At 34.8% G+C, this 23354-nt stretch overlaps 2 protein-coding genes across 2 annotated transcripts; both read right to left on the reverse strand.

Annotated features, from left to right (window-relative positions):
- On the reverse strand, window positions 267-6550 carry LOC18599561. Its single transcript, XM_018122196.1, has 11 exons — window positions 6326-6550; window positions 5145-5200; window positions 4491-4615; window positions 4237-4328; window positions 3433-3638; window positions 2914-3102; window positions 2624-2824; window positions 1576-1729; window positions 1387-1450; window positions 653-709; window positions 267-573 (listed from the first exon to the last, which is right to left on the reverse strand). Exons 1-11 carry the CDS (start codon window positions 6428-6430, stop codon window positions 497-499), a joined length of 1326 nt encoding a protein of 441 aa, XP_017977685.1. The 5' UTR covers window positions 6431-6550; the 3' UTR covers window positions 267-496.
- On the reverse strand, window positions 7298-23267 carry LOC18599560 (structural maintenance of chromosomes protein 5). The gene is made up of 30 exons (XM_007029574.2): window positions 22994-23267; window positions 22375-22552; window positions 22146-22299; window positions 21545-21618; window positions 20241-20390; window positions 20058-20162; window positions 19837-19982; window positions 19265-19376; window positions 19009-19164; window positions 18295-18416; window positions 18058-18202; window positions 17910-17975; window positions 15623-15751; window positions 15434-15532; window positions 15169-15334; window positions 14922-15067; window positions 14651-14714; window positions 14433-14557; window positions 14166-14243; window positions 13061-13133; window positions 12278-12381; window positions 11531-11647; window positions 11378-11455; window positions 10157-10256; window positions 10021-10075; window positions 8984-9032; window positions 8813-8900; window positions 8638-8710; window positions 7849-7952; window positions 7298-7768 (listed from the first exon to the last, which is right to left on the reverse strand). Exons 1-30 carry the CDS (start codon window positions 23029-23031, stop codon window positions 7707-7709), a joined length of 3156 nt encoding a protein of 1051 aa, XP_007029636.2. The 5' UTR covers window positions 23032-23267; the 3' UTR covers window positions 7298-7706.

Here is a 23354-nt window from a genome sequence, read left to right on the forward strand (position 1 = left end):
CTGCAGGTTTGTTTACTCAGGAAGTGTTGCTAGTTTGAGAGTCATAATAATGATTCATATTGGTGCAGCTGCTGCTATTGACTTTCTGCATAGATGGGTAGAAGATATGGCTTAAGACTAAAACAAAGGGTTGGGTTTATCAACATATATCTAAGCTCCATAAGTTGCTCACAAACAATTGCATAACTTGCTATGTCAAGTACAATTGCTAAAATGATATTCTCTCCCTTTGAAAGAAAAATGAAAAGAAAAGAAGTAACAACTGCTTCATCAATGATGCCACCCTTCATCAACTCCTTCAATTAAATTTGGAAAATGGGAGTTAAAACAAGACAAAATATACAAATGGATCTTTATTTCATTCTCTGGTGCTTCATACCAGATCCTATTTGAGGAAGCAAAAATCATACACATGTTCAGAGTGTTTTCTGTTGTCAAAGAGGTTACAACTGCTACTTGGGACAAAAACAGCTAGAAAGACACAGAGATTTGGCTCTCAGAATGATAATTCTTCGGGTATTTCTTGAAACTTACCTGACAAAAAGGCATTATATTTCCCTTGAAGATCTCCACCTGAAATATTGCATTTAGGTAAGTAAAACCGGACCCAACAATTGCAAAGGTTGCAAATAAAGAGGATCACATAGCTTACCTTTAAGTTCAAATGGTGCAACCTTTGCTGATCCAACCAACTTCAAAAGATCTTTGCCTGCAAAATCAACAGGAAAAATAAAATAGATATCATAAATAAACAAATCCTTAAAGCAGGAATTATCCAGCTCCAGCTTAAAAAAAAAAAAATCCTCCAGACTTTTTGGTTACGGCAAACGGAACAGCAACTAACAGAAGATTTCAGGCTATGCAGAGTACCAAAATAGTAAACTTTTGTTTATATTAAGGCTCAATGCTGAAAATAATTTTCTGAGGATTTTAGAGGAATGGTCAAAATGCTGCCAGCATAATTACATAGTTGAAAACCCAGCCTTTGAGAGGTGATTCAGAATAGCAACATGGGAAGACAGATCCTAAAGCAATAAAAATTAGTTTGAGAAATCCTTAGTTGCTTTGTATCCTTTCTGAAAATTCATGAAGATGAAGCAATAGATTCTATTTGTTTCTTCATTTCCTTTCTCTGTGATAAGAATCAAGAAGAGAAGTCAACCTCGCTAACCCCAAGAAGACAATTATGCCATTCAGCAGTTGTTAGCGTTTGAAAATGCAGAGGTATAACTTAAATTTGAACCTTAAGATCATTTACTAAGGAATAATCTATCTTTTTATTAAAAATAACCCTGGGCATGATTCAGTACATTCTTCCTAAACAATAAATTATTACAAAAAATGTCCAGGTAGCTATTGAGAAACATTTTCATGATTTTTCCTTACCTGTAACACTCTTTCCTCCTTCACCGATATTAACAAGGAAGGTTGGTATTTGGTGCTCTTTTAACTACAGAAACAATTTAGATAGCTCATCAACTAGCAGTTAATGATGGCAATGGTTAATTTAACATATAATATATTCTTAGAATTAAAAAAAGGAATTACAAAAGCTAGTAAATTTTCATTTTTAACCTTGGAGAGAAGAGCCTTTGCAAGATCCAATGCATCAATACATGAAGGACCCTTAGCATAAGCAGGCACAAACTCCCCATTTTGATAGCCAGCCAAAAACTGATAAGCAGCTTGGCCTGGAGAGAGCTTTGCTACAGAAGGGATGCTCCCAGAACTGCAGGACACAGAAAATTTCACTGCTTTTAACAGTAAGGTCAATGTGTACAGGAAAACTATGTTATATTACACCAATTTGGGTACAATTTTTCTAATTCTTCAGGATTTACAAGTAATATAGGAGCCAAATGGAACTATATTTTCATTAATTTCTTCAAGGACAGGGCAGGCAATGAGTGAACCATAGAGAAAATTACAAACACTCAACCAGTTCAAACCATACTGATATACCACTAGCAGTAAAATGATATGAATTGGGAGAAGGAATCTGAGATTTACATATATAAACAATATGGAAAAAAGCAGGTGAGGTCTCTACCCTTTAAGCCCCTTCAGGTGTTGGGGTCTGAGTTATGTTTCAAGAAACATGAAGGATTCTTCGAACATTTAGAAATTTCAATGCAACTACAAATATTTTTCTATTTGATGGTTGGGGTGAACTAGTTAATATATATCTGCTTGAAAGCATAACCATCTTGAGAATTTTGCCAGAAAGATGTCTGCACCAAGAGTGACATGCTGAAAGTCACTCAATGCCATAATTATAGGCAACAGTGCTCAATAATATTTCTTTTCCTTTATCTTAAAAACAACTTAAACTTCTCTTACAAAACTTGTTACCTCCCTACTCAACTTGGAGAACTAGCATTCTCTGGTTTCACGTGTTCTAAGAGAAGCAGATCAAGTGAGATGACGTGAGATGACTAGCCTATTAAGTTAAATGAACTCTTGTCTCAATAATTAATCTTCAAATTTAGAAAGATCTCTCTTGCTTGCATGCCATACTTCATGAATAATAAAAAGGAAAGAAAGACATTGATATCAGGGAATGTCTGATTGCATTGCATATTATTGTCAAAAGGAACTGAACAATCTTGATTCATTCTTTTACCTATCAGATGTTGCAAGGATAACAGCAGATGGCATTTTATATAGATTATCGCCACTGGATTTTTTGGTTTGAAACAAAGGTGCAACACCTTGAGGGGAAAGGACAACACCTGCATCTGCAGACACCAACAAATCTGCACAATTCTGAATGGCATTCTCAGGGGCAAACAAAAGAATCACAGAATCACCAGATACTAGAAGCCTGAAATTTCCAACCTAAAGATGTGAGTTACATACTCCACTTTCATAATAACAATGACAAAGCAGCAGTTGAAGATTAAAGACTCTTACCTTGCCGCTAATGGAAGGCCTCCACGTGCAGATATAACTGGCCCAGATAAGGCTGCTAATGCTTCTTTGGTTCCATTTATATCAGCAAATGCTTTACCACATAAAATAAGTGAAGAACGCTCAACATCAGCAGCTATAAATCCATTACTTCCTTGATCTCCAAGCCCAACAGCATCCCCCACAGCCTCACTGTATAAATGAAAGTTAAAAGCTGAAATATTATGATTTATTAGATCTTATACTTTCTTTAAACACTATCAGTCCTGCTAGAGTTCATCGAAACAGGGTGATGAACCTGAAGGCTGCAAATAGAAACCAAGTAATGGTACAATTTCCACCACGAGGCTGAGGCACGGCCTAATTGGTAACAACACTTCAACACATTCAGATAATGGGAACTTTTATAATATATTTTGGGTTCTAGACCTTTTTTTTTTTTTTGAATGGGGGACAGCCAGGGTTGTTTTGTGATCTTCTTTTTATGTGGTAACTACTAAAAGAAAGCATTAAATTTCAAACCTTATTGATGTAGCAGCATAAACTGTTAACGGACAAGAATCATGGGAAACAGCTCGAGTAGGAGTCTCCCAAAGAACATTAGAAAGTTTCAATACAGCAGATGGACCGTCACTAATCAAACGAACTTTAGCATCAAATTTTGGTGATGAACCTACAGCCCCATCATGGACAAAAATGTCTGAGACAGATGACATATGAGTTGTGACCTGATCAAATCAAGAATAGAACAACAAAAATTATAGATGGATTAAACAAAGCAGATGCAGTCTGCAATGGAATAGAAATTCAAAAAGCAACTTTAAATAGCAACTATTGTGCAAACATGAATATGTGTGATCTTAGCACATTTCTAATTCTCTACATTTCAAGAACATCAAACATAATCCTTTTCTGGTTTCTCCTAAAAAAGTACCTAATGCTTCTTTGTTTTTTTCCATAAAAAAGACACTACTAGCGTTAATTTTTATTTACGAATTTTGTCAAATTTCCAGCCAGCACCTCTCAGATACTAAGCTTCAACCTAGCCTAATAATGAATTTGATAATTCTCATCAGTATCATAATTGATCATGCCTACCATCGTAAACAAAACGTGGAGCATTTTGTAGGAGCATGCCATCATCATAAATTACTAATGACTATCAAGGAACCAACTCTATTCTCTAACCATGCACATACATAGGTGTGTGTGAGATGCATGTGAGTGAGTTGGCTAGTGACTACACACAATAAAGTTTTCATTCTTATCTCTAAGACTAAAGGCACAATAAGAACAGAAATATTAAAGCCACGAAACAAGACCTACCTGCTTCAAAAGTTTACTATATTGTGCTTTTGAAATTGCTGAAGCTCCCCCTAGAATTCCTCTAACATGAACTGGAAGTCCTGACAAGGATTCTGATAAAAGAAACAAGAAAGAAGAAAATCATAAACACCTAACAATAAAAAGGAACAAAATGCCATTTCACTCAACATAGTGAAAGTTTTACCTGAAATCATAAACACCTAACAATAAAAAGGAACAAAATGCCATTTCACTCAACATAGTGAAAGTTTTACCTGAAACGGTTGCACCTTTCTGTTGCAACTCAGAAGACTTCAAGTTTTGGAAAGCTTTATCCTTCACAATCACACCTTTTCCAGCCAGAGCCCAATTAAGTCCACAAGAAAATCCAGGGCTTTCTCTATATTAAAAGAATCAAAGAGCAGATAGATAAGGGTACAGGTCCATTAAGTACAAAGCACAGAGTATATCACATACTATCACATGTATTATGCAATTAGCATTTTCATGTTTCTTACCATGAAAATAAGACATGAATCAGATTCAAACATACACATCAAGCCTAAAATGTCTATCTATCAGAAGCAAAAACAATGAAACTCCATAGAACTTAATCAATGGCTGAACTGAAACCATTTAAAGAATTCAGTCTTTCATGTTTCACTTAACATATAACTAGTTAGGAAAGATATATGTTGCTTTCCTGATTTAACAGGTAAAACCAGGAGGCAACATTCAGACACCAGAGACATACCAAAAGAAGTGTCAATAAATTGCAGTATACTTGATCATTAGCGACACCCATCTAATATAGAAGCTTTGAGAGGGGAAGCAAGGAACCAAAATTGACTCACTGAAGTAAGAATATCATGTCAGCAAGTTAAAATCATTTCAGCTTATCTACCTGTCTTTTTCAACCAAAATTTTACCTTGGGAATACAACTTTTTCCCCTTCCTCCTCAACCAAGGGGGATGAAACTGCATTCTGCAAAATCCAAAACCAAATAATACTATTAGGTGACAAATAGTTCTGATTAAGCACGAAAAAATACAGAAAATGCATAGGCACATAAGTAAATGAACATTGAGATTCAAAAAAATGTGTAAGACAAAATCAAAGTTGAAGCATGGATGCATTGTCGGTTACAGAATGTGATTCTTGTGGATTTAACAGAACAATCATGTTGAAGATCAAATAATGCATGCAAAGACATAGCTAACTTTAACACTGTTCCAAGGAAAAATCGGAGGAATTGTACCAAGAACACATTAAGAAGATATTTAAGAAAAATGCCCTTAATCCTAGAGATGAAAAGAAAAAGGATAACAGAAAGCACAATGGTCTGTTTGTTGATATGACTATGGTTGATTCAAAGTGTCAAGTTTATTGCTATAAACATATAATGAACAAATGAGATGTCCAAACTGTTTCTATTCTAAAAGGGAGGAAGAAGCAGAGGTAATAAGCTTTTAAACCTAGAAAGAGCAACAAAGAAAAAAAAATGCAAGTACATTTTACTCCTACTACACAAATTATATTCAAAAGAAAATGTCTACATCTTCGACAATTTTGTTAATTCTAATTTCACATTTAAAATTTAAGGTAAGCATATCTTCTGGTACATCTGAAAGCTCAGTGAGTTTGGACTACACAATCGGAGTTAGGCCCTCTCTCCAAAAATCGAAATTGAGAGCTTCAAGTTGAAAGTTTAAAGTTCTAACAATTAAGGCAAAAATGTTAGCATTATTACCACTAAATTTCAAGCAAATGTAGGAATACCCTTTTGACATTTGCAAAGTCAGGTAAACCCCTTTATTAAAAAACTGAGTAAATCCCTATATTTAAAAGAGCTTAAAGATTCCCAGAAACCCTAATTCATATCAATGAAATGAGAGCGAAAGTCAGCTCATTGCAGCTCCAGTTGAATACAAATGCCAAATACTCAGGTCCAGCTAGAGAATCTAAAGAAACAAAATCAAGATTAAGCTAAAAGACCCAAATGCTCAAACGATCAAAAGATAGAAACGTTCATGTCAACAGAGATCGACCCACATCAACAAAAAAAAAAAAAAAGAAGCAAAAAATAAATTGAAAACAAAAGAGACTTACGCGTCGAGATGAGAGTAAGAAAGGAAGAGTGGATCTGGAGGTAGAGGAACGAGACAAAGACGATGAAGTTGTTTGGATGAATCGTCTCAGAATAAGGTTCCTCATTTTTGTTTTCCTAGCTGAAAAATGACAAAACCCCCTCCGAGAAAATGGAGTCCAAAGGGGCGGACTTTGAGAGAAAGAGAAACCCACAATCAGTGTTTTCTTTGTTTTTGTTAACTTTGAACAGTGAGGTGAGTTACTGAGTTAAGCCCCCGACAGAGAGAGAACCGAAAAGAGAAATGGGCTTTTAAATTTGGGCCTTGGGTTTTGAAAGAATTGCGTCATTTTGAATCTGGGCCTTGGATTTTCAGTCCATTTATATCATGCTGAGTTTTGGACCAGTTAGTTTGTAAGCCTTTTTATTTTCTTGTTCAGTATTTAGTAATTAATATTTAAGAAATGACGAAAGAGTTGAAAATTATAAAATTTTATTGCTTATCATTATTTCAGTCTTTTCTTTTGAAGTTTCGAATAATTTAAGCATAATCCCTCATATTTATACTACGCTCTGCTTTTAGTATCTCAAACAGTTACAACGTAAATAGAAATCATGCTTCACTAATTTGTAAATGCGATAAAAGTAACAATTTAACGTCCGAGGAGTTTTATATTTTACAAGGTAAATCAAATAAACAAAAGAAAAATGAAAATTCAATTCATGATTGGAATACAAATACCGCAAAAAATTCTCAAAAAATAAAATATTAAGAGATGCTGAAATTGCTAATACCACATGGTTTTAGAGGATCGTATTAGCAACCATTTTATTCTCATTTGGAGCTCAATATCACATTGTACTCTAAATATCTTTGGTTTCTAAAGATTTTTCAAAAATCTCAATGTAATTAAAAATATCAATTAATGTTTTATAATCAGATATTTTCTATCACTCAATCTAATTAAATAAGATTAAAATGCCTTATAATCAAGTAAAAGAATCTTATCCTCCGAATAAATCATTACTATATTTAAAAAGTAACGAGTATTCTACTCATTGACATCTCAACATCTAAAATCTAATAGTTAAACCCTGCTCAGTTAAACCGTAAAACACAATTAGCTAGGTAAGCTTTACATATTGTAGGAAGCATGGATACCACGGCAAGGAAGTTTGCCGCCTTGTAAATATCATATATTACTTTCGGACAGAAATCAACTTTACAAAAGAGCAAATATTATACAGCTGGTAACAATGAAGCAGAAATGTTTTCCAAAAACCTGCAATTGCAAGAGAAAACACAGCTTCGCTTTAACCAAACAATGGATTGTGATCTCCCCTGTCCTATCTTACTTTGAGATAAATATTCCACTCCAGCTATCCTCAGTAGAGATGGATATTTCAGCATCGACTTTCATCCACTAACCCTGCAATGGTGCCCCAGCATTCTCCACTGCTCCAAACTGCTTGAAACAACATGCATGGACATATGAATATGTTAAGTGTCGTCAGAATTTCATATACTCAACGTTTGGTGTTTTACCTTTAGAGGGTGCCTCTATCCAAGGACCGTTCATTATGTTCAGAATGCTACAGGCCTCGCTATATTCCAGATTTGGTAGCAACTTCGGTGTAAGTAGGAAACACCTGCCACAATATAGGAACAAAACTTCAAGCCACTATAAATAGTGCAGAAGCAACCTAGATGGAACACACACCTTGCTTCTATCAAACTGTAAGAATATTAGATAGTTCACATATTCGGAATTAGAAGCAACTAGTACATATCCCTTCAAACCAGTCAACATTTGACAATCTACTAGACAGAGGAAAAGTTTACCATAGTACCAAAAAGAAAGAGTAGGACAATTGGTGTATCAGCAGTATCTACTAAGCCTTGGACTAGGAAGAGTAAGAAGCTGGACTTTACTAATGTGCACCTATTTTTTATCAGCCCCAACTCAATCAAGCATTAATCCAAACTAGTTGGTCCACTACATTAATCCTTCTCTTTTCAGCTAAGTTTAAGGCCAACTTTCTGAAAAGTTTTAAATAGGAGTATCAAGTTTATGCTTGCAAAATCATCTGTTTTGAACATCTGATTCCCAGCCTATTCTGTCTCTCTTCATTTTTGTTACCTATTATGATCAACCTCAATGTATAAACTTAGCACAAGTCAATGAGTACATGGATAGTGGTAAAGCCTTTTCTATGACAACTGCATTTGTAATGTAAGCTTTACAACCCTTAATCAAATCATGGTCAGAAAACTAGGGGAGTTACAAATAAAACAGAAAAAGAAATAACATTTCCCACCAATGTTAGTTCTTACTGTGGTGTGTTAGGTTGGGTGGCAGCTCTTACTAATTGCTGAAACATCTTCCTTTCATTTATGGGGTCCATTCCTGGGAGAAGGAAAGAAAGAAAGAAAGAAGAAAAATCAACCATGATAATTTTCATGCAGTACATATCTGCAAAAGGCAGTGTAGAAGTTGATTGGTGCTTACCTTGGTTAATCTCATCAACCACCCTAAAGGGGCAATTAGTAAGATCTTGTAGAGAAACAAGATAAAGAATAGTTGAAACAGATCGCTCCTACAAAGGCGAAATTCAAAATTGCAGTGAGAAAATGCGTTTCCAAATCACATTCATGAATAAACGAATTTGAATTTGAATACCCCTCCAGACTGATGGTGAGCACTGAGTACTTGAAGTTGACCTGTTTGTCTGATTGGATAATAAAAAATCAAGAAAGAGCAATAAAATTACAGAAACATAAATCACATCTGCAATTCTACTGTAGAAAATAACATGGTCTTGGAATCATCGTCATATATTACAAAACTCAAAGTAGTAAAAGATACCATGGACATATAACTTACACTGCACCTAGACCCATAAACAAAACAAAAAAATTATTCTCTCACTATCAATTGTCAAGTGACAAATTATTACAAACAGGGAAATATACAGAATCAATCTCAAAAAATAGGTATTTGACAAAGTTATACTTCATAAAGGGCTCAGTTTAACTCTAATATATTATGGATTAAGCAAGGGTAGAGGTAGAGTCATTCAGTTTTCATTTATTCCGGTCCAACTGGCAAAAAAGTGATCAAAAGTACAGAATGTTGGAATCACAATCGCAACTAACGATGTCCTTTTTATGATATATTTCTAATAAAACTACATCACACTAGAGTCATTGTTATTTGCTTGCCAATGAGAAACTTAGATGGAGAATTCTCGAGTCGGCAGCATCTCTATCAATCAAGAAAGCACCCCAGAATTTAAGCCATAGTGACCTTGATGAGAACTGTGTATTGGTGAATGGATTCCCAGGCAGAAAAAAACACAAGGTCTAACATTTACTAAATCTTCAAGTTGCATTAGGGCCATTATGTTCAAAATATTAACCTTGAAGACAATATTCCATTCAGCAATTTTAAAACCAGACATCATAAGTCATGAGCACATGAATAGCAAATGCCAACACCCTTTAATGTAATGTTGTTTATGGATTACATAGATCTGCCAATACTGCAAATATCACCCTTTAAAAAATTAGCTCTTATGTTCAAAAAATTTTGTTCAAATTATAAATGATCCCATATAGCAGACATATCCCTGACATCACTCAAAAACCAAAACATCAAAACCTCATATTTTATTTTTAATAGTGTAAAAACCTGATCGCAAGCCATAAGAAACCCACCTGAACTTCACTTTTATAAGTATTCCAAACTGATCAAAATCGGTGTCATGCTCGTCTGAAAGAAAACATTAAGTCAGAAAAGGCAGCCACAGCTCAGGACATAATGAACTCTCTAAAAGATAATAATATATGATACCCAATGAAACTTCTCCTGCAATGGCCATCTCTTGGAAGTTGCGACTGAAAGTTTCATTTATCTGATTAACAATATTTCTCAATGTTGGAAGCCAATTTCCCTGCATGTAAGTGACAAGATCTAATTGAGGTATTGAAACAAATTTGAGATAACCATCAGAAAAAAACAAAAAATAATGGTATAACCACCAAATTGTTTTAGAATCAACAGAGGAATGAGTAGTTAAAAAAAAAAACACCACCAAGCCTTTCCCCACAAGGTAGGGTGTAAGCCTTTAAAAGCTTCATTAGATGGCTAACCAAAGTCAATAATCAATTCATGGGAAACAATATTAACTTGAAGAGACAAGACAGCTTTAAAAGAGACAAATTCATGAGCAAATGATAACAAGATAAATTTGCAGAAGGAAAAGATTAAGGCTCTTTTTTATACTTGTTTTCGCTATTTGCTTTCACTACTTCAAGAGTTGCAAAAAGCCAACAGCAAATGATAAAACCAAAACCATATTTGATTAAAGATGAGTAAATAATTTAAATATAATGTACATACAAAGACATTTGTTCTGTATAAAGTAAAGTCATACTTCTTTTAGAAGTAAAAACATGCATTTGAATATTTATAAAACTTCATTTATTATTTATCTATTTTTTATGACTGTGAATTTATTCATCCAAAGAAGCAGGATAACCTCCTAAAGTAGTTTTAAATTTTTAAAAATTCAAATTTACTAGTATCTATTTTTGTGTTAAACACATCTTTAAGCAAAAAAGTGGCAAATAAACAACCAAACAAAAGCAAGTAATAGTGGCCATGCACTAGGGCTACACAGGATATTGAGAGGAGACAACTTAGCATAAGATGAAAACCCAGTTTCTTTATTTGCAATAAAGAAAAAACAAAGAACTTCTTGAATTATCTGGACCATTTGATCAGACTGTTAACAATTTAAAGTTGAAAATTCATTGAAGAAAATACTGAAATCTGAATGAAAACAAAAGGAACAGGAGCGAGAGAAGACAGCTGGAAATAGGAGGTGAGACATGTTATAGAAAGCCAACTGTCAAGTCTCCTTTAGACACACATTCCAAATAATGGATGTCTCTGTTTCAGGCCTCACATGGTCATAATCAATCATTACCACAAACTAGGAAGCAGTAACAAAATCTGCTTTCATAATGCAGCAAGTCCTATTTACAACAAGAAGCAAGAAGATTATCCCACCTTCAGGGCATCTATATCGGCTAAGCACTTTTGTAGTTCCTTATTATCTGCTTCCAGTTTCGCAGATATGGTTTCAATCTGTGATATTAATGCACTACGGATAAGACTTCAGTAACATACCAAGAAAAAAAAAAGAAGATATCAGAAAAACACCTGACACTGACGATCTTCATATTCCTGCAATATATTCCGGTTTAGGAAGACAATAGAATTGGCTTGAGAAATATTGTCTTGTATAGCAGCCTCCAATTCCTCAATTGTAGTTGGCATCTTCAGGTAAACATGGAAGAATTAAATAAAATAAAAAAATCTAAAGAATAAAAAAGCACAAAGAATTCAAGTTGAACTGATGATACAAGCTAGTGCTCCAAAAGAGGTTTTGAAATGAACATCTGACACGCATAAAAATTACATGAAACACAAAAGAAGAGTCTTCATCATTTTTAATTCCTATTTATAAAATAAAGCCAGAAAACTGTAAAATCCAAATTAGCTGAGGCCTTAAAATATGCAACTCATCATCTAACCTAATGACAGAATAACAAAAGCAGTTTTGTTGATTGCATATTTCAGTCCCAATCCATGCTCAGTCAAGCTTGATACACATAAAAAGTTAGCTAAGGTCCAATTTTACATGCACATATAGTTCATTTGTTAACCAATATTCTCCTGGGATTGAGCCAAACTTGTTTCTTAATTGTCCTGCATAACTGCTTTTATGCGGATTTACTCCATTCATGCCTGGAATCACAATTGTGAATTTGTGATGAATTTAACACTGTAAACTGAGTGAACTTTTAGTCATCTAAATTTCCAAGCCAGAAAAATAGTTTCTCACCAGAAATTCACAGGGAATAATTAATTTTCTTGGTTCTACATCAACTTGAAACAAAAACAAACCTCAAGAAATAACTTCGCAAGTTCAGGAGTAATGATGGCAATTGTTTCAGCATGCCTCTTGGCAGCTGACAGTTGTTGATGACAATCCTCTACATCTTTTTTACCTTATCAAAAAGAAAATTGGAAAAAGTCAGTACTTAAAAGACAATATTTGCCATGATAAAAACTCCCAGGAGATTCTTGAACATATTACTCCAGTATATCCTTGTAAAGCATATAAGCAAATCATTGGTTTTAGATTATCAGTCAACACAAATCATTAGAGCCAAAAGTACATGCACGTCGGGACCATCTAAGCTAGAAAGTATATAGGATATTAAATTATAAAAAATATTCCTTATACACGAGAAAAGAAACTGTATATACTAAAATCCATTCAACAAGAACAATAACAAACTAAGCCTTTCCTCAGTACATGGGGATATACAATAATCCCATCAATTGAAAAAGTTAAATCCACCCAAAGAACTCACTATTTGAAACATTTACATTAGCATTAGTCTTGCAAAGGAATGCACTAATGTAAACTTTTTCGAACTTTTATTTTTTAAAAAAGATTACTTCTACAAAGGAAGAAGCAATAGAGTTCTGAATAGTAAATCTGCATTTGAGCATGCCACCAATGAAATCTGAAAATTTCTAGCAGCCTGGAACTATTTTTAGTAAAATGCAATAAGACAGTTCTGTACATTAAATACATAAGGCAACGAGTTTCTATCAAGAGATGAATCTCTAATTACATTTAAAGAGTCTAGATTATACAAAAATAAGTAAATAACTCACAATACTCTAAGTGCAGTGAAGCCTGGTGAGCAAACTTCTCATGCTGCTTGAGATTGACTTCCAAGTCTCTAATCTATAACATTGCATGCAAAGCCAACAAAACCAGGGATTGATGAATCAGATATACCATAACATTCAATCAATAAGGGTAACTTATACTTGCAGTCCTTGATTTTTTCAAAGCTTCATTCCCATCCATGACAAAACAAAAAGAAAGTTCAAATATTTTGCCTACAAGTTTTATAAAAAAGCCAAATGTCAAACAAACATTAGAGACTTGACAAAAATTGCCACATCAAGTCCACATGCCACATGTCAAAAGTGAGATAGGAAGAAATCCAGATTGCCCCTTTTACGAAAAACACAGAGAGAGAGAGAGAGAGAGAGAGAGAACAAAGTTGAGGGTAAGCACTGAATCCAGCCATCTAGTAACCACCTAAGCATTGGACAACTGAATCCTGCAGTAGAGGAGAAAACAGAGAAAGAAACACAAATAGAAATTGTTCAGAGAGAAAACGAAGAAACAACTGGGGGAGGGGAAGCACCAAACCAGGCCATCTTTCCTGGTCTAGCATCAGCCAGGTAGATGCAGTGCTGAGACAAATAGATTTGAAAAGAAACAATGGAGAGGGAGAGAGAGACACTACATGCGGGGGGGGGAGGGGGGGGGGGGAGGTGAAGAAACAAGGATGGGAGAAAAAAAAAAGACAAAAGAAGAAAAACAGAGAGCTGGAGAGCTTCCAGCCATGCTGGCAACACCACCAGCTAATGGTGGCTGGGGCGATGGAAGAGGCAGGGAGATTAGGCAGAGAGAGAGAGTAGTGACTGAGAGAGGACAGAGTAATTTTGAAAAAGAAAATAAAAGAAAGAAATAGAAAAAGAGTTATAAGATAATATGCACATGCCAAATGGCCAACACATGGTGGATTCCGTCAAGTTTGTTATGATGACTGGCGGAGATTTGATTTTGACACATTTAAATAAAGGACACATGACAATTTTGCCACAGATAAAAATAAACTTTGTAAAAGGGTCACAGACTACAGGTGTAATTTACCCAATCAATAGAAAATAAAGTTACTCGTGTAAATTTCACCAAAGATACCTTTGCATCATATTCAATGGAGACCATATGTTTTTCAGCAAAACTCCATTTGCAGGAAACAGCTTCGACAAGTAAATCCTGTTAAAACAAAAAGGTGAAAGAACTAAGAATTTAAGAACAAAGTAATTGACTCAATGCACATATATTACATCACAACAAATGCCAAGTTGTAATTTGTTTCTGACACAATTTCCAATTATTGTCTGCACAGCAAAACAATGACATGGAAAGATCAACACCAAACATGAGCTTGAAAGGCATCTTCACCTTAATTTTAATTGCATGTTTAAACCGCTGAACATTAGATCTCGTAGCTTGATCAATGAGCTTAGCCACGGCTGTTTCCAGGTCAACACCTTCCTCCAAGGATGCTAATTTTTTTTGCCTTTGTTCTATAGTCACATTTGTATAGACATTCATTGTATATAAATGAGGAGAAGGAATAAGAAACTCTCTATGGCGACTGATGAAAATACAGAACTTACCAACACAGCTTTCCATTTCCCGCCGTTTTTGCTTCTCCCTTTTCCCAATATTGATCATCTCCTCCTGCAGAAAGTATGAGTTAGATGTATGTGGAAAGATGAGTTCCACAAGACAACCATACTTTTAATACTCAATTTTATTCCAAGTTGTGCATACAAAATCACAACATAAAGCAATCCAAAAGACATATTCATGTGTCAGCAACTCAGCATATAACATTCTGATAAAATAAAAAAGCAATGAAAAGAAACTCTTATTCTTTTAGTATACACGCTGTTTATGAAGTTTGGCTGCTTCATCTTCCAACAGCCTTTGCTGAATCTGCAATGATTTTATGCCTTCCTCCATATCAGCTACAGAGTTTTCAAGCTCATTCTTTCGGGACCTCAGTTTTTCAATTTCCCCGGTATCCAAGCCTTAAAAAGAGAGAAATAAATAAAAAAGAAGAATCAGCAGCTCAGAAAATCCAAGTTCATAGATTTAAGGTCAATCTAGAGAATGGTTAGAAAGGAAATACCACACAGTAGAAGACGCGAATCACGAACAGATTCTACAGTTCCTGATATGTGATTATCATATCTAGAAACAGACCACCGATAGTGGTTTTGAGGAGTCCAGAAATCTAAAATTCCCAATTTAGCAACATCATCAGCTTTCCGATCAGTTTTGTCAGACCCAATATACTGATGGAAGCAAGTAAAAGCAAGAAAACAGTATTAGAAATTACATCTTTAAAAATTCAGTTGAAAAATATATGTTGACCAAGGAAGTTTAAGGCATACTGAATGCTCCAGACCAAACTGTGATGTCAAAACCTCCTTTACAGCTGTGGGAGCATCGAAAACTTGGTCAAGCCGGGAATAGATGCCAAGTTCATGCATCTGCCCAATTAACAGAAAACACAAAACAAACATTAACTTGCTAAGATCTGCTTGGATGAAATATTGAATTTGGCCATAACTGACAGGTACCTGCTTAGAAATTTCAAAGGGTGCTTTCCGACCAGATTCATCTCTTACATAATTTAAAATGGGAACATCAAATGACTGTAGGTTTTTTACTAGAAAATCCCTATCACTGGAATCTTGAGTAATGAAAGACTGCAAATCAAAGAAAAGTAAACATAATAAACAGAAGATTGTTGTTTCCCACGAAACAGTAAAATTTACTTCACATGTTGAAAGTCTTGTATAGATAAGCAATGCAGCACTTTATTGAAAAAAATGAAAATAAAAATACAAGATGAATACAGAAACCAGATAAATGATATCCTTACTGCATAACCTGTAAAGAAAAGAAGGAAAGGAAGAGCAACAGAGAGAGGGAGTTCTAAGGATAATAATTATGAAAATTGGAGATAGTAGAATATTTCAGAACCAAAGATCACTTTTTTCTTTTTTGAGCAAGTAGCTCTTATTAAGTTTATTACACAATCTGCAGGATTCCATATCTTAAGGAGTCCAGTGTTGGAATAATCTAGAAAGCATCACACAAGTCAAAAATCAACCAAATGATACAAACAAAAAAATCTGATTCTAAAATTGATAGTTCTTTTAATTATATATCACATAGTGATTTGTGAGCAGTATGTGGATGAAACAGCTCCTAGTCTTCAATCACAATATGTGAAGCATAGACTACCATGCCAACTAACAATAGATATGAGAAATGAGAATGTTCTCAAAAGGTGTGATAGTCGAAAGTCTTCCACTAGACCCAGTCTACCAGACTTTGCATGAGAATGCACCCATGCAACCTCTGCCACAATCTTGAATTCTTAAAAAGACATCAATTTATTTCTAGCAAATAATTTAGCAGTTAGCCTAAAAGAAAATTCTGCTCAAATAGCACCCTCACAATTTTTCATGCTGAAAATGACAAATAGCTCTCTTTTCCGCAATCCTACTGAGCCCAATTACTGGAAGTAACCGTTAATCACTCTGTGCTAAAACATATATTGCTAGGCCTAAAAGTGAATGTCTGTTGAACAGTTAATAAACAAGCTCAATTAGAGCTCGTTTAGATTCGTCTATGAAGCTTAACAAACAAGTTTGAACAATATTTTTAGCTCCAATAATAAACGAACAGAGTTTGGACATCAGTAAGCTCAACTTTTTTATGTTCATGAACAAGCTCATAAACCATTTATGAACAAGCTCGATAATAGTTTGTTATATTCGTAATAAGTTGACCTTTTAAAGATTAACATACTTTAATACAATTCAAATTGTGATTTAATCTTTATATTACAGAAAAATAGTTATAACATGATTATAAATCATTAATTATCTTTTGAACAATATATAATTGCAGAATAAATTTGTTGTGTGCTTAAAAATGGAGACATTATAAGTTTTAAGACACGCAAAAAGAGAAGAAAACTTCTCTCCCCTGTCAATCCCACAATGCCGGTTGAAACAAGTAAAAGGAGGAGGCTGCATCTAATGAGCCCCTCCCCAGCACATTCTTTGAACCTTTGAAGGGGTCCTGCACGTATTTAACATCAAGACCCATTTTGGCCCATGATTCTGGCTTACTGTTGGCAAGCTACAGTTGGACTTTTAATCCATTGTACTTTGAGTTGCAAGCCTTAAGTTCTTTGGGGTTTAGCCATTGCTTTGGCTTAAGCCAAGAGCTCAATAAGGGATCATGTTCGGCTTAGAGCTCACTTAACAAAGCTGAGCCATGTTCAAAAATACTTAAGCTGTTGAGCTCAATTATAGTTCAAGCTCAATAAATTTAGCTGAGCTCAGCCTAAACAAGTCAAAACTTGGATTTGCACAGTTCATTTACAGCCCTACATACTGCATTTTGGCCATCAGGGAAAGCTTTAGAACAAAGCATCAATATGCAACCCCTTGCATTCATGTCAATATGGTACGTTTTTGGCCCATGAATGAGCACTGCACTCTATTTACTAAGTTCCTTTGTTTAAATTGGTCAAAACTTTAATGCAGAAGATCTTGACTACCATGCATCATTGCCTACCAGATTTTTTCTCCAGTCATTTTCTAGCCAATTTCCTCGCATAACTAAGGACTCTGGACAGTGAAATGGGCAACAGGCATAAACCTCATACAGGACAAAGTAAATATATGTCGAATGCAATAGAAGCAACAGAGACTCTTAGCATCTGGTTGACATAAATAAACTCACAATGAACAAAAATGAGAAGCACTGCAATTTTGAAACCTCAACTTGTTATTGTTAAATATGAGAAAAATAATAATAAAAAAAAACAATAACGTTAGAGCATACTTTCCAGATGTAGTGAGCAACATGACCTTCCAAGAAATTAGCATGAACCTGATCTGCGACATTCACCTAAGTTTGCATTTACGTAGTCAGCAAAAAATGTTGCTATTATTAGCAATAAATACAATAATCTGAACCATGAAACATGTACCTCAAGCAATACAGGGCCATAAACCTCCTTGTTCAGTTCATGGCGATGCAGTTGAACCCATTCATAAGCATCAAATATCTTTTCTGCACCAGAATTCCGTAAAGCACGTAAAAGTTTGGTGTTTGTATTCTCCATATCTCTCAAACTGCAAAAAGGGGAAATATCAAAGAAATCAACAAAAGAAGTTCAAAAATTTTAAAAAGTATATGAACAGAACTTTAACTGCTTAAAAACTACCTATCCATACAGTTTCTCAGGGCTGTTTTCATTTGGCCTAGAGATTTTTCCTTCTCCTTCTTCTGCTGCATCTTTTGACGAGCAGAAGAAGTTAGCTCCACAATTTGACTACTTAATTTGTCCTGGTGAGAAGAATTTTGCTCAAAATCAGAAGGCAAGTTGTTAAAATTGCCAAAAATATACAGCAGAAGGAACATCAGTAAAATATTTAGACAAAAGTGAAACATGGTGTTAAATTATCCTACCAAATTCTTGTAAGCCATTACATCAGACATGTCTTCTAATTATAATCTCAGCTGTATAAAAGAGTAAATTAACACTCCCTATGTCCCAAAAAAGAATTAGTTCATATTTCCAATTTGGTTGAAATATTTCCCTATTTACCAAAAGTAGATAATCATTTATTCTTTATTTTACTCTTGCACCCATTCACTCTGTTATAAATCATCACAAAAAGACAAAACATAACCAATCATTGAGGGCAAAAGGCTACAGCCATGCCAAAACCAACTACACCACTCAAATTTTGTGCATTGTAAAAGGAGATTAATATTTTGAGACAGAGGTTGTTATAGTTTATCATAAACTTTCAAGAACATATAAGTCTGTTATGTATAAGTAATGGTTTACAACCAGTTTATGCAATACCAAGCTACCTCAGGCTCAGGGATTGCAAAGAAATAATAACAAAAAAAGCCAATTAATATGACTCACAATTTCCTCCTTAGGAGGCTCATATGCAGGCAGGTTCTGAAGGTCCTGTTCAGCAGCAGCAAGTTTCCTTTCAGCCTCTAATATTCTTTGTTTGCAAGAGTCTTCTTCTCTCCTCAAATCTTCCACTTCCTTGTATTTACCTCGCACTTGCACTGCCTAAAGTGTGTAATGACTCATTAAATCAATATACATGATACAACCATTCATGCAACTACATAAAAAAAATTGCAAAAAAGATATAAAAAGTTCAACACACCGCCTCATTTTCTTTCTGCAGAAGATCGATACGTTTCTTAACATTTTCATTCATGAGATTGCTAATGTGTTTACATTTATGATCAAGCTTTGCTTTCTCCTGCTTTTGTTTTCTGCAACCATCAATTTACTGATTAAAACTTCCACCATGATTACAGGAAGTATAGCAATAAACAAGGTGCTCAAAGGAGTAAAAAGTCAAAGTCAATAGTTATGGGCATGTAGCAGACAAATGAAATCTTCAGGATCAAGATTCAAATTAGTTAGCTATGAATTTTCATAAAGAACGTACTATTAACAAAACAAAACCGTGGTCATTTACTTTTGTTAGTGATCACTATTCTTCATAAAGACATTGGAATGACTTCCTAACAGAAGAAAAATATTTGAAACAAAAACTGATGCAAATTAAGGCCTGAAATGCAGCCTAAACGTACAATGTCTACACGCGTGAAGTGAACAGCAATCCACAATAAAAGTTGTAAGTATTTCTTATCAAGCAATATCTTTTGCATGGGAGGAGAAATGAATATTTAAGTTATTAATACAATCATAAGAACCAAGTCATCATACTCAATGGGCGCCTTAAATTCATTCAGTATCTTTGCAGCTTCATCCAACTTCTTCTCTGCATCCTTTTCCCTTTCCTGGGCTTTAAGGTATTCAGCCTTCTTCATATCATACTTCAGCCAAGGCAATTTCTTTTTCATGTAATTAACCTAAAATTTACAACAAAAAGGCATCAGTATGACATGGAGCACTTAAGTTAATAATAACTAAGACAAGAGGCAAACCTTTTCCAGAAGTTCATCTCTTTGGCGTACACGCTCAACATCTTTTTCTTGCTCAGCATTAAGGGCTATCAGCTGTTTCAAACTTTCTCCCATTTTTTCTACAGCCTAAAATAAATTGGGTGAAGTTCAAAGACATTGCTTCATAAAATCAATGACACCAGGAAAATGACAGTTTGAACTCACTTTTTGATATCTTTTCAGTTCACAGCTTTTTTCAACAAGAGCACAATGTTGCACTGGGAGTTGAGGATCACCAACTGCTTTTTCAGTCTCTTCGAGGAGCTGAATGGGAGTTAACTTGGCAAACTCACAGACCCTGTCTTGCGGTAAGAACTATGCCAGAACAACACCCCCCACCCCCCACCACACACAACAAAAAAAAAAAAGCAACATAAAGAGATTGAACACTTAAGCAGATGCTGTAACAAGAAAAAAGAGAAAAAAAACACAGATACTTGCATAACATAAATAAAAAATTACAACCCATCCAAGACAATACAAAAATTTTAAATCTAACAAACAGTGAAGGAAATACAAGTTTGGAACCAAGTGTAAATCTCAAACTAGTTAGAAGCACGAACTGCTCTTCTATATTGCTAAAATTTGAATAAAAAACTTCTTTTGCATCCATTAAATATCCATCACCCTTTACACATATGATACGGTAGGACAAAATATGGGAGGGCAAAAAGGACTAGATAGAGAGAGGCAAAAGAGATAATTTAAATCACACCTACACCGCATTCACTAAAAAGCATGATAATAAATCAAAAAAGTCAGAATGGACAAAGAGGTATATTTTAATGACTATGTATTTTTGTTTAAGACCGAGGCTGACTATTTCATATATAATTCAAATGTTATAGAGAGGCTGCTGTTCATAAAAACCTGATGGTTAAGAAATACCTAAAGTGCAATGGTGAACTCCTCTAAGTTGGATATTAAGTCCATCATTTCAAGCCACTTCATGCCAAAAAGGCTGAAAGTTAGGACCATATTAGGAGACTCTTTTGAAGACTATGCAGGTAGAACCAGCATTAGATAATAATCCATTCCATAAAAAACAAATAAAAGTAAAAAATGGATAATAATCTATATGCCTTTATTGGTCTTTTGCTTTGGCTCCAGGTTCAACAACTTATTCTTTTTCACTTATAGAGCAACCTCATGCAAAAAAGCAATAGTGCAATATCCATATGATCATACTCTCCTCCTCTATGGATACCAAAACCCTACACTTCATTGACAAACATCGCAAAAGACAGATTTGAAGATTGTCCTTTTTGCCCAATGAAATTATACAATAGGCAAAGTTGATATGAAACTACTAAGACTAACAGGTTCAGATAAAACAAGCTCTATAGGAAATAAGCTCAAAATCACCGAATTTATGTCATACGGAGACATCAGATATGCAAAGTAAGTCATGTATGTAAGCCAAGAAAGATAACGCATGTAATCTCCAAATTGTAAGTTCTAAAACTCACTTGTGTCAAATTGTTGACTTGGATGTTGAATTTTCGAATTACTTCCAGTATCTCTCTTTTGGGCACAGATTTGCCTGCAAGTAAAAAAAATGTTAAAATTTTTCCTCTTTTCTAACAAGCAGAATGCTAAATCAAACCTTTAATACCCAATAGGTAGCTTCTTTCATAAATAGAGAGAGAGATTCCCAAGCAACTAATCTATAAGAAACTGGGACCATACACAAACAAAAAAACTTGACAAAAAATATGTATACAAGATGACAGGAAAGCCCTTAAGAAAAACATACTGAACACCTTGAATACAAGGAAACCTAAATAATATCCATGGAATTTAACTAAAAAAATCATGTCAGTCACCAGCCAATCCACTAATAGTGGAGAGAAAAGTTTGTGCCATGAAAGATCCTTATTTACAAGAAACAAGAGGAAAAATCACAGATATATTGAAACCTAACTAATTTATGCACAAGTAGTTCCTAGAGTTGACTTCAAAGCTCTATGATTTCAATCAAACCTAACCATGAAAAATAAAAATATTCCATGATCAACCAAAAGTATTCTGGTGGAGAGTGACTGCAATATCAAGAATTAAACATCTAACCATTGTACAACCACTCCGACTTGTTGCGTGTATTTATTTTACGGACAATGGTGCTTTGCTCCTCCTCAGTGTACCCCCTCAAGGAAATTTTAATATACCCAGACTCTTCCCCACGCTTCACATATGCTCCAATATTTGTGGCCCTCCCAAGCAACTGCACAAATCAAACACCACAGTCTTTTACAGTCTATAAAATATATGGGATAACAATCAATGAAACAATACCAACCTGAGGTTCACCGCCAAGACAAAGTGCGATAGCACATACAAGAGAGCTCTTACCGGAACCATTTGGCCCTATGACGAGATTTAATCGTGACCCTGGTTTGCATACCAAGTGATTGAAGGTCATGAAATTATGAAGCTCAATCTCAGTGATATTTCCAGGCAGATAGTCATCTTCGCCCCTGAAAGAAAAAAGAAACGAGAAAGTCAAAAATCCATTCAGCCTATTACATGGTTGCACGAAATGTGATCATAAGGAACGTATAAATGAAACAAAAATCCTAAAGACCCCTACTTTCTCGCAATTTCCCTTCTTTTCCTACCCTCATTTTCCCACGAAACAAACAGAGAAAAAAAACAAAAAGTCAAAAGTCAAAAACGTTTTGTATCTCCTCTTATCAACAACAAACCAAAATTCAGAATTCAAGTCCCGATTTTTCTCTTAATTCCGATCATTTTTTTCCCACATTTTCCCACGCTTTCTCGGCAACCAATCGTGACACTGAAAATCACCCAAAAGAAAAGATAACGGAAAATTTTAACAGAAAAAAAACCCCAATTTTCGACCACCGTGAAGAATACAGCATCTAGCGACTAAAAGCATAAAAGCAGAGTGTCCAGACCTTGAAATTTTGAGGCGTTTAACGCGAGGTTCCTCCATAGGAAGAACAAGGAACAGCGAGCTAATCAGTCATTTGTAAATTATATTTGTGATTTTGGGCATGGGGAAATTTAGGAGAGATCGAAATCAATTTGAAACCCTAGCTGATGATTGGATCACACCATGGAATTACAGAACCCTAGTTTCGCAGAGAGAGTGAGAGAAGCTGAAAATGGCGGGAAACTATTGAGCCGAGCCGACCGTAGTTTTTTATAGGCCATATGCTTTTTATTTTTATCTTCGAACAAATATATCTAGCGTTGAAGAGTTATAGTTTTCTGTTTATCCGATTGTTTTGAATATTTTCTTTTAAATTTCTCAAA

This window comes from Theobroma cacao, chromosome 5 (assembly GCF_000208745.1).
Source record: "Theobroma cacao cultivar B97-61/B2 chromosome 5, Criollo_cocoa_genome_V2, whole genome shotgun sequence".
NCBI classification, from domain to species: domain Eukaryota; kingdom Viridiplantae; phylum Streptophyta; class Magnoliopsida; order Malvales; family Malvaceae; genus Theobroma; species Theobroma cacao.